The sequence below is a fragment of the Saccostrea echinata genome, unplaced genomic scaffold (assembly GCF_033153115.1).
Source record: "Saccostrea echinata isolate AGI-Se365-2 ecotype Australia unplaced genomic scaffold, CSIRO_AGI_Sech_v1 ptg000056l, whole genome shotgun sequence".
Classification (NCBI taxonomy): Eukaryota; Metazoa; Mollusca; class Bivalvia; order Ostreida; family Ostreidae; genus Saccostrea; species Saccostrea echinata.
Window position 1 is genome coordinate 8,090,104 of NW_026889805.1, and position 12,789 is coordinate 8,102,892.

The 12,789-nt window shown below is 31.5% G+C and overlaps 1 protein-coding gene across 1 annotated transcript; it reads right to left on the bottom strand.

Annotated features, from left to right (window-relative positions):
• Positions 1–3,485: 3,485 nt before the first annotated feature.
• Positions 3,486–8,810, bottom strand: LOC133173592 (heat shock 70 kDa protein 12B-like). The gene is made up of 4 exons (XM_061308572.1): positions 8,376–8,810; positions 8,063–8,287; positions 5,687–5,849; positions 3,486–5,512 (listed from the first exon to the last, which is right to left on the bottom strand). The coding sequence occupies exons 1-4, from the start codon at positions 8,778–8,780 to the stop codon at positions 4,452–4,454; spliced, it is 1,854 nt and encodes a 617-aa protein (XP_061164556.1). The 5' UTR covers positions 8,781–8,810; the 3' UTR covers positions 3,486–4,451.
• Between the last annotated feature and the right edge of the window lie 3,979 nt (positions 8,811–12,789).

Below are 12,789 nucleotides of genomic sequence, written 5' to 3' on the forward strand. Positions count from 1 at the left end.
ATTAGAGTCATTCCTTATAATTTAATTTTAAAATCATTAAATAACTATGGGTGTAAAATTTCGTTACTTTTTATTAGTTCAAATTTGCCGCTCAATAATACAACCATAGTAACGGAAGTAACGGAAGTGATGGGAATCGAGGGGAGGTAAAAACTGATACATAGGCCTAGCAGCCATGTTGTTTGGTTACATGTGGTGAGATCGAATTATTGTTTGAAATTAAAGGTACATTTATTAAATCTGGAATTTTCCATGAATCCCGAGGATTGGAAATGAGAGGATTGTATGGATACGGATGATTCAGCTGGTTGTCAGGGGGATGTGTCCCCATACCAAACCAGGTTATACAGAAATAATTTGTGTTCCTTTTTGGATATTAACCAATCAGAGGCTAGAATACAAACAAAATAAAATTATTAAGAGTTAACGTAGGTCGCGGGTTTGCAGGCCTTTTAAAAGTGTCCGAAAACATACCATGAAAATTAGTTATATGATTCCTCTACCTTTGTTTTACATTCTCTGAAAATTTTATAAAATTCGTCTGCATCGTTTTTATGTAATTAAATCCCAAAGATGCCATTGTTGTAGTAACATTTTCGACGCTATTGTATTGAATTATATAGGAAAAACGTCGATTTCGGCTCGTTTTCAGGCAAGATTTTTTTTCAAAAAATATCATTAACTTTTAAATGGTGCAGACGAAATTGTTCTCTCTTTGGTATCTTAAAATAGAATTGATTTGAAATAAATCTATACGAAAAAATTAATATGTCTTCGGGTTTGTTTTATCGTAATTTAAATGTAGATAATTGCTTTTATGTTGCAAAATTTAACATTTTTAAGAACTACGTCATAAAATATCGCGACGTCACGCTTGACGTCGTGAATATCGATCCGGTATACTGAGCAGAAAAACAAATTAAAATATTTTTAATTCACGTCTATCTGTTTTCATATGACCCACGAATCGTATCATTATAATTCAATAGCAATGAAATGATTATTAGACATGTTTCTCTTCTTATATTCTTTGTACGTCTCATATTCTTATATTCTTTGTACGTCTCATATTAGTGAAAATTATCTCAAGGGACGTAAAACGACAATCGGTCCTTTAGTTTCTTTCTTTCAATGTATTTTCTTTATGTGTTTTTTTCTTACCGTTTCTTTTCTTTTTGTTTTGTTTTCTTTTTCGTAGATAAGTATCCAATATTTGGCTGTGTATTTTTTCAGCGTGTTGGCGGAAAACGATTATCCTCGAGTATACATATGAAATGTTTTTATTTAGAACATTCAACAATGCGCTCATAGCTACGATAACTTCTTAATGAATGAATTTCCGCCAAATATCGTCCCGGCTAAATACATTGTATTTTCAGTATATATTTAAAAAATGTTTTTATTTATTTTTACATACAGACAGGGGATAACTCAAAAAAATCTGAACTTTATGATTATATGTATAAGAATAGACAAACAAAGAAAAAACAAACAAACAAACAAAAAAAACAAAACAAAATTAAAAAAAAAAAAACAAAAAAAAAACGAACGAACGAACGAGGCATTTTTAGAGAGGTAAATGGGACGAGAATCTAAAAATTAATTTTATCTGACGTAATCAACAAGCAGATCTTTTTTTTTTTTTGTTTCAAAAGACTTTCAATGTACATAACATTAATTTGACTGGTTGGACATGGAAAGCAGAGTAGCGAAAAAAATCTGTAGATAACAAAGCCGTTACTTACACAGACACTTGGGGTATTTACCCCCCCCCCCCCACTTCATTTTTTTTTTCTTTTTAAGTCTGGGGTCGAGTCACCCTTTTCTAATATGTACTATATGTTATCAATAATGTAACCCTTTTGTCTCTTTAAACTGTTTTTAAATATATTTATATATCGTTTTCGACTGATACATAAAAATGCCCCCTCCCCCTTTTTTTTCTTTTGAAATCTTGGGTCGAGTCACCTTTTTCCTATTTTTGTTTTCTAACATGTACTATATGCTATCGATAATGTAACCCTTTTGACTCTATAAGCTGTTTTTATATATATATATCGTTTCGACTGATACTTAAAGAGAGAGATCTTCTCGTCGTTTAACTCACTTCTTAAACTTATAAACTTCGCATGATTATTTATCTAAAGCATAAGAAAACATGAAATATGCAGACATCAACATTTTTTTTTTTACATATTCTTCTTCCGTTTCATATTTCCATTTAATTTTCATGTGCCCCGATTAGTAAATATTTCGATTAAATCACCCGCATCTAAGGGCATCTTTACGGCCTAAGGGTAAATTGTCGGTATTAGAATACAAAAATAGGAAAAAGGTGACTCGATCCCAGATTTAAAAAGAAAAAATGGAAAGGGGGAATCCATATCTAATGTGCCTGTGTTTACTTACAGGAGGTCAGTGTCGCTCAAAAAATGCATTAGTTTATGTTTCATAGTACCTTAGCAGTTTTTAATTTGTGATAAACCTTTAAATATATTTTTAAAATGTCCTTTTTAAAAATAAAGGTTAAACTTTTAATTTAATAATTGTATTTGCAATTGATTATATAATGATTTCTTTATTAATTTAATTCAAATACGTTTAAAGGAAAAGAGGTCAGTTGAAACTTGTGCCCATATCGTTTCGCGATACCATGTGATATCTAATTAATATTGTATCGACTATTCAAATCGTAAAAAGCCTTCACTATTTGTGATAAGTTGTGCCTTAAATAATATAACAATAAAATACCAATTCCAACAAAAGTTATAGCTAGATAATGATGTACTGAAATTTCCTTTTCATTGTGACGTCATAATCAAATGTGCACAAGAAAGTCGCCCAAACCATATAAATTGCGTACCCAGTTTTAATGACGTCAGCAAACCCGCGACCTACGTTAAATACAGCTTCATTATAGTTTTTTGCAAATGTGAGTTAAAACGTTTGATACAGTATTAGCTTATCTAGTTTTAATTAATACTTTTTTAACTAGATGACATACTAAAGCGATGCATTTTCTGAACGCGTATTGATTTAATTATAAATGTGAGAATTTATATGAAAATTTTGCATCTATCTTTCAAAAAAAATTGTGACAGACACGTTCCATATGTTTTACTTGTTCAAGCAGGTCCGCTAGGAAAAATTTCAGTTCACATTTTTTTAAAAAGGGGGGGGGGGAGGGCTTCTCTGTTGTTATTTTTAGGGAGCATAACCATAAATAAGCTTAGTCTTCTATATTGTAAAGAATACTGGGGAGGAGACCTAATACACATGTAGTATAGTTTAGCTTTATTTTCAATCGTAAAGTTTATACTAGCAAAATTACGAGAGACACACCCACGGTTCCTGTGAAGTCAGCTTAGTATCGTAAATAGAAATACGTTTTCAGACTTAACATGTGCCCACCAAAAAATTTCTCTCAGTATTAATGATGTTAAAAAGAACTATGGGCGAATAAAAAAAAACCCTTACATATTAGGTGAATTCAGAATAGAATAAAATATTTATTCAACCGATTTCGGCCCACAGTGGAGCATCATAATGTACAATGTCCAAAATCATAAAAAAATTAAGAAAAAAAAGAATAAAGCAAAACAATTGCATTGTATGAGGAACAGAGAATTATAGCCGTCAACTCTAACAAAACAAAAATTGCAAACAAACAGTATATGTATAACCACTATGTGATATATTGTGCATGTATGTTGTTTTCTTATCTTAAAATTTTCAATTAGATGTTGGATAATACAACAGCAAAGTCAGAATCTTCATTTGGCATAATCCAAGTAATGAGGTAAACATTGTTAAGCTGAGTATTTTAAAATTTCGAAAAGTTTCAAAGATTTTATTGAAATCTCTTCTCTTGGACAAATTTAATGTGATGGAAAAGAAGGGGGTTGACACCATTACAAGCAAAAATGTACAGAAAATCCACTTGTTCACTCAAGTAAAAAAAAAATGTACAAAAACGAGAGAGAGAGATATATAGAGAGAATGAATTTCAGATTAGGGTAATGAAAATCAATGCATTGAATTCACACTACCATGTATTTGTCATTGATAATCATATGTCACTGTTAATTTGCTAAAGTATCAGTTTATATGAAACGTCAATATTCAACCAAGATAAACACTATGGTTTTGAACATTCATATCATTATTTTTCATCAAAAACTATAAATCGAAATAAAAGTATCTGGATCAAAACAAACACCCAGAAGTATCTGTTGAAACTGTAGCATTACTGGTTTGTACTTATAATGTTGGAAATGGCAACCCCCTTTTGATTTTGTATTCACAAAATTGAGTATCCTGATACATTGTATTTTATAAACATGTACAAAGTTTTATTGAAATAAAATCAAAACTTAAGAAGGAATGCCTTCGGATGCCACGGGATTTGTGTCCATTCTGTTTCCAGTAGAATAGTGACAAATGCAGTGGCTTCATTTTTTCTTCAAGAGTTCAATTGCAACAGAAACATTCCTCCCAGAAGATCTATCAGTACCAGTTACATGTAGCTCTGTGTCACCAAAGGTCAAGGACACATCCACTATGCGGTCAAGACCACCCGTTGTGTCTGGCATATCAACTAATAAAGTTCCAATTTCCCTGCAATTTTCATCAACATATTTTTGGTCTGGGTTGTTTGACTGGCAAAATATAACTGGCATTCGCGTCATATCTGGTATAACTGGCGACACCTCTGTGTTGACCTTTTGACCTACGCGGAATGTTTGACCACTTTTAGCTAAGACGTTAAAAACGTTCTTGCAGTATGGTACACCCCCTATCTCCTCCCTGAATTCAGAAGGGTCACCATCCAAAAAATATCGAAACTGTTTAGTGCCATACGTAAATCGACTGACTCTTTCTGACACAATGAGTGGGTTCTCCCCAAATAAAACAGCGCCCTTTAGGACGGCTAGACCTGCATCTTGAGGAATTACAACTCTAAAATCCTTAAAACGCTCTTTTACTGTTCTCTGAATAATTCTGGAGTCCGAGAATCCACCAACAAGCATGATATTTTGCAAACCTCCAGTGACTGGGTCTGAAAGCAATTCCCCAATGTGATGCAAAATACTGTCCACGGCAGGCTTAAACATGGAAAAAGTAACCGATATGTCAAATCGAAGTTTTTCGTGTCTCATATCGACTCTCCCCTTATAATGATCTGAGGAGTTTACAAAATCGGACAACTTTTGTCCTTTGTTTTCCTCAAACAATTCTAATAGTTCTCCTGGAAGATTTATTGCAATTTTCTTATTTTCGTCACCTTGTAAGTTCCTTTTTTTCTGTTCTATCTCTCGTTCAAGGTCCAGGTGAGCCGCTGGATATTGCTCCTTAAGCCCATCCATCACTTCCTTCCCGACTATTCCTTCAATGTACTGATAAAACTGTTGATTGACTCTCAGTCCTCCCCATGCCCCGCCGCTGGCCTTTGTAATTTCCCTCAGAGATCGGTCATCCAAGACTTCACGGACCGTTACGTCCACAGTTCCACCTGTAAGGACGAAACAGATATCTGTCATATCATGACATAAAAGGCTTCAAAGTAAAAAGTTCAAGCATATTATTCAAACACCGCCAAAATTAATGTGACGTGTCATTCACTTAATGTTCAAATTATTTTTTATGTACTTATTTCTTTTTTTTTTCCAATTGTAGAAGAACTTACCACCTAAATCTACGATCATATACTTGGTTCCAGGGAAAAAAGCAGACAGACGGGACTGATTCATGTCTTGATCTTGATGAACTTCCACGTTCATTTCTTTGACGTAGACAGATGCAGCCTCCGGTTCCAGCGCCAACAGCAGATTACCACCCTCGATTCCTGCCTGTAAATAGAAATAGTTATTGCGACACCATTGTAACTGTAGAAATGATTTCAACATTAGCATGATGCCATCATATCTTGTATTGCAGACTTGTATATGAGGCATTTTTAAGGTCGGGATAACAAACTAGATTAAACATTGTCAAAATCCCATGTAATTTAGCTAAATCTCCAATCAAACATGCGTAAAAGTTACAGTTTGGGGGGGGGGGGGGGCTTTATTTGAATTTCAATCAATTGTTGCTTTGAGACTATTGTCGACTTTAAAAAAAATATGTAATGTACGGAAGCGTATTAGTATCACGTAATATATTTTTTTTTAAGTTGGTAATCATATTCCAACTTTAAAGTTGGCTTTTCCAACTTTAATCTTGGATTTTCCATCTTTAAAGTTGGTTTTTCCAACTTTTTAAGTTGATAATTTCAACCTTAAACTTGGTTTTTCCAACTTTAAAGTTGGTAATTCCAATTTAAATCTTGGCTTTTCTAACTTCAAAGTTGGTAATCCAACTTTGAAATTGGCTTTTTCAACTTTAAAGTTGGTAATACCAACTTTGAAATTGGCTTTTTCAACTTTAAAGTTGGTAATTCCAACTTGAGTCTTTGCTTTTCCAACTACAAAGTATCTGAATATAACGCATAAAGCGTTATAAAAAGATGGACATGACAAGATTAAAGTTGGAATTACCAACTTCAAAGTTGTAAAAGCCAAGATTAAAGTTGGAATTACCAACTTTAAAGTTTGAAAAGCTAAGGTTAATGTTGGAATTCCCCATTTAAAAGTTGGAAAAGCCAATTTTTAAGTTGGAAAAGCCAACTTTAAAGTTAAAAAATCCAAGATTAAAGTTGGAATTACCTACTTTAAAGTTGGAAAAGCCAAGATTAAAGTTGGAATTAACAGCTTTTAAATTGGAATTACCAACTTCAATGTGTGCAAGATAAAAAAGCTTGGCCAAGAAGAAAGATTTAAGAAATCAGAAATCTACAGTAGACTGGCATTACTTCTATGATTATTTAGTGTTTCTTCCAATAAAATAACTCATTACCCTTTATAGTTCTACATAAATTTCTAAACATTTTTCGACTTTTTCTGTGTGTTAGCATTTTTAGCCAGTTTATATGAAGCACCATAACTCAAATAATTTGAAACTAACTGTTTACAGATGAGGGTCATGGAATAAAGTTTCACAGAAAAATTTGCAATTTCATAATTTTTGAATTTTTATTATTAAACTATGTTTCTTAAATGTAAAGACTGTAAATGGAGCATCTCATCTAGGTATATTACTGAAGATAAGTAATTTAGTTGGCTATAATCACCATTTGTTAACATACAATGTCATGTATTTTAGTTTAAGTTTAGAGCTGTTAAGTACATTTTACACTTGTGAAACAAAGACTGAGACATAAACTATGGATCAGAGTTGTTAAATACATATAGATTATCATTGTTAACTATAGTTTATGTTTTTCAAACTATTATAGTTTACAACTGGTAAACCTATAGTTATAAAGTGTTGAAGTATGTTTAGCTCATTTCTATGAATTTGGTATGCATAAATTTGATCTGAAGCGATGTCAATTGACTTGTATAATACAGTAATACTTGTTTAGTACGAACACAGATATAGTGAATATACGGATATAGCGAAGTTTTGTGCAATCCCTGGCAAAATTTTAACAATTCCTTGTAAAATTTAACAGATATAATGAACTCGGATATGGCGAATTTACGGTTATAGCGTCTGCCGAACTGATTTTGTGTCCTCTAGACGTTAAAAATAACGCACTTTACATCTTTTATAACTAATTTTAATTGATTTGAAACTTAAAATATTGAACTAAAATAATTTTATAAGTTTTTATCTTTGAAACTCAATTCAACCAAAAAACTTTTGAATTCCAATATAAATTTTATATAGTATACTTCACTAAATACATTTGGTAGTCAAACTTGAGGGAAAAAAAAATCTATATTACGAATTTCGCTACAGGTGTATATATACTCTAAGGAATTCGTTATATTTATATTACGAATTACGGATATAGCGAGGTAAATTCAGAGGTCCCTAGAACTTCGCTATAACCAAGTTTTGCTGTATACATACAGCTGTACTTGAAGTCTTTGTTTTTAAACTTTGGCCAGCAACTTTTAAAACAATATGAGGGATATTCTCCATGATGGACCACAGTATTATTGTAGTATTTACTTACTTTCTCTGCAGCTTCTCGCATGAACTGTTTAGCAGGTTCCTCCCAGATGGCAGGAACTGTTAAAACCCATAAAATGTTATCCTCTGTATACACTGTATCAACCTTCCTCTTTTTTACAATTTCTAGTAAGTCATCTTTCATATACTTGATACAGTGTGTGAAAATATCTTTTGCTGGCATTTCAAAACCTCTTGAATCTTTCAACGCTGTGTCACTGCTAAGTCCCTGTGATCAAAATAAAAGACGCAAAACTAGTATAAAAAAAATTCCCTTAAAAATTGAAAATTCTAGGACAAAAATGCAAAGCACCCACTTCTTGATTGTGGAGAAGCATCTTGAAATGTCGGAAAAAATGCCAGTCTTCCTCCAGACCTTCACTTGCAATATCACTGTATTCATTTTCTGCTTGATAACCAAATGACTTGAATTCTCCGTTTGCTCGCAGAAGAACACATGTCGGGGCTTTCTCAGATGGCAAACAACTACTGCCAGCCTCTTTATGCCATGATTTGATGTACATTTTCTTTGTGGCCTCGTGCCTAAACTTAAAGGCATATCCTGAGTATGTGGTGCCAAAGTCCATTGCAGCCACAAGCATTTTACTGGACGAGTTGGGGTCCGGTTGCTGTTTTTCTTCCAAACCAGAAATTGCCTCATGTGGCACTCTCTCCTCCAACCCAGACATCACATTCTGTTGTCTCTCTTGTAACCCAGACATTTTACTTTTTCATACTTCTTCCAAGTTGGTTACTTAGTCTGCATTTTATTCTTTCTCTGTTTTTCTTGCCCATGAGAATTTTCCATTGTCAGCTGACAATTAAATTCACTCTGAAAGAAGATTGTGAGTCTCTATAAAGTTGTATGTCTGTTGTCTAAAAGATACTTTGTTAAACTATAGAGTACAATAATTTGAAGCAATTAATGAATTAAAATTAATTTTACTTAATCAAATTTACATGAGAAAATAAAGCTATTTAAATTGGGTGCATGTTTTTTTTCCCTTTAAATAAAGGTTAAAAAAAATTTTTATTGCTAATTAAATTTGAACATAAATAATCACTTTAAAAAATTAACATATTGAAAATTTTTTTTAAATATGTTATAAAAGTGCACATGCCAAATACACATATATAACTAAATAGTGTATGTATGTAATCTGATGAGGACCGTCTATGGCACGCCAAATTCACAAAAATGAGCTAATCATAGTTTCACAGTTGATAAACTAGGTTTATCGACTGTAAACTATAGTTTACAGACCGTAAACTATAGTTAACGATGATAATCTATATTTCACATATGTAAACTATAGTTTACACGATAATCTATGTTTCACAAGCGTAAACTACAATTAACATGGAAAACAATCATTTGCTACTGCAAAATATAGTTTATCTGATAAATATAGTTTCACGATTTGTAAACTATGATTTACAACTCTAAACTATACTTAACAAATGTAAATTATAGTTTAGGCTTTGTAAAATATACACTGTAAAAATTGTGTTTAGGAAATAAACACTTCTGTTACATGTTTAGATCTAAACATGTATAGTATTGTGTTTAACAACTAAACACTTAGGTCTTAACATGTTTTATATCTAAACGCATTTAGAAATTAAACACGTTTTACTGTAAAGTGCAGAGTTATCTTCCCGGAAATGACACACATATATTTGAACGTTAATTTGAGCGGCTATCTAAACAAAGAAAACACAACAAGCTAAGGTGATGTATCAATGAGAGTTATGACAACCCAATTCAAGGAATAACCATGACGAAATAGTGAAATACGTGAAAGGGTATCTTGCTACTGCAATACATTAAAGGTTTGTTTTCTTTTTCTTTGAATTAATTAACCACGATGAGCAATGTAAATAAAGTTGACTTGGGATATCTTGAATTCGTTAATAGACTTGTAGGAGAGGAAATAATATTCAATGTCATTAAAACATCTATGTTTATATCAGTGTAGTTTCACTAAAATTTGAAGAATTTTGTTTTTCTAAGTAATGTAAAATATCAGTGATAGTGTACTTTTTCTAAAATCTGGCTTTCTCTCCTACAGGTACTGTAGTCCAGATCGAACTCAGAATACACCTATCAGAGTACCTGGTGTCATCTTCAAGTGCAATTTTGTTGTTCCATAATGAGCACTTTGAACTTCATTTGTTGGAGACTACTGAGTTAATTCGACAGTGTTTACAATTATCCTCGTGCATTCGAAATGGATTACTTTCTGGCAGTTATTGATGCGATGTAGATTATAATATGTGGTGCCTTGGGACTTGCTGAAAGTTAATAAAATTTGATATTTTTGTGATTGACATGAGGAAAACTCTGCAGCCGATTTAAATTATAATGATTATAATATATATATAAAATAAATATACATTTTGTATTTTTAATATAAAAATTCTTTAATAAAGCCTTTTAGAAATATTCAATGAAGTTTTGATATTAAATTGTCAGCTTAATATTATTTTCTTATTAATTTTAAAGATTAAAAGTTTGTTATCTATGAGTGCGTTATAAATTATGTGTTATTCTGATTGAATTGTTGATACTTATCAAATCTTTTCAATTCTATCTCCTACATTATTTGTGTAAATTAAGTACATGTACATCGCACAGTGGCCATTGTATTGTATAATTAAATTACATATCCCCACGTTCAGTGGCTTTATGGAAAATAATTAATAATGGTTACATATTTTGAAAATTTTGACAATTATGCTCGTTTAAAAAACATATACTTTTTGTGCCTAAATTTACTAGAGTGTTTTGTTTTTCTGCAGGTACAAATTATACTTATGATGTGTTTAGATATTAAACACATCTGCTGTTATGTGTTTAGAATTTAAACACTTGTGTTTATGTGTTTAGATATGTTTAATTTCTAAGCACACAAGTGTTTAAATTCTAAACACTTTCTAAGACATGTTTAGGAATTTACATGTTTAGAAATTAAACATATAAAAAAAGAGGTGACAAGAAAGTGTTTAGAAAAGTGTTTGAATTGTAAACACATTTTTTACAGTGTACTTTACAGACATACAAAGCGCCAAATTCACAAAAATGCGATAAACATAGTTTTACACTTGAGAAACACAGTTTAGGAACAGAATCTCTTATTTTGTATCGGAGATGCACAATTTTCTGTGAAACTAGATTTCACGACTCTAAACCATAGTTTACGATCAAAACCATAGTTAACAATAGTTTTTTTTTTTTTGTAAATTATAGATCGGCTAATCCTAGTTACAGCATTATAAGATTTTGCTATGTTACGACAATTGTTGTCAAATATATATGCATGTATTTTTCTTGTTGGCGTTATAAGTAAATGTTCTATTATTTTAAAGCAAATCTAGTTGGAAATAAAAAGAAAATTATTGATTAAAATTTTATTTTTTTGATTTAAAAGAGAAAAATAGAGACCGAAATGCGTGATCTGTCATTAATAAAATACATGTATATCTTATATTCATCTGTAAATAAAGACATAACACAGTACATGTAACATTGCAGGCGCGGAATTTATTTTTCAACACTGAACCGAATTTCTTCATACATAAATAAAAGTAGCCTTTCACGGAACAAACACAACAAATATTTGGGACTTCTCTCTCATTCTCTCTCTCTTAAATTCAAAGGAGGAGGTTGAAACCCCCACAACCCTATCTATATCCGCCACTGCATTTCCTCTCTTTCAGTTTCTTTGTTTTGGTGATGAGATGTGGCGGGAAAATGCTTGGCACATTGTAAAACGCGCTTCACCCTCCTCTGCTTGAGCAAAAATCTCGTAATATTCTGTCTTTTAAAAAATTAAAATTTTATCATATTTCTAAAAATTTCCCCATAGGAAATGTATATATACACGACATTTTAAAACAAATACAATTAATCCTGTTTAAATAGAGAAAGTAATATTGATTATATATAACTCGGTCTTTGCTTTAGATAATGCCCAACACGTGTCCTTAATATTCAAACCTATACTCCATTATTGCTTCTCGCGATTGGTGCCGCGAAATTTCGAATTGAAAACTATCGTTAACAGTTAACAGGTGTTTAGATTCATAAACTATATTTAACAACTCTTAACTATAGTTTACGAGTGTGAATTATAGTTTATTACGATAAACTATGATTGGCAAATGTGAATCATAGTTTAGCTCTCAAAACTATAGTTTACGATCAATAAGTATAGTTTACGTCTGTTAAATATAGTTTGTGAGTATAAATGACAGTTAACTATAGTTTACAACCGAAATCTATGGTTAACGAATGTAAAACATAGTTTATCTGATAAATATAGTTTCACGATTTGTGAAACTATGATTAACAACTCTTAACTATAGTTCACGATTGTAAATTATAGTTTACAGATGTGAATCTATGTTTATCAACAAAATCTATTGTTAACGTTTAATTACAGACAGATAAACTTAGATTAGCATTCGTAAACTATAGTTTACAACCGTTAAATATAGTTTTACAGATGAAAACTATAGTTAACGAATCGTAAACTATAGTTCACGGTTTGTAAACTATAGTTTACAGTCGATAAACCTAGTTTATCAACTGTGAAACTAAGTTTCGCTAATTTTTGTGAAATTGGCGTGCCATAACCGTCTCTTCAGGTCGAAACTGATCAACTTAATAAATTTACAGCTGCATTCTCACAAAGTGTTGGTGATCAGTTTTATGTCTTTTAGTTCATA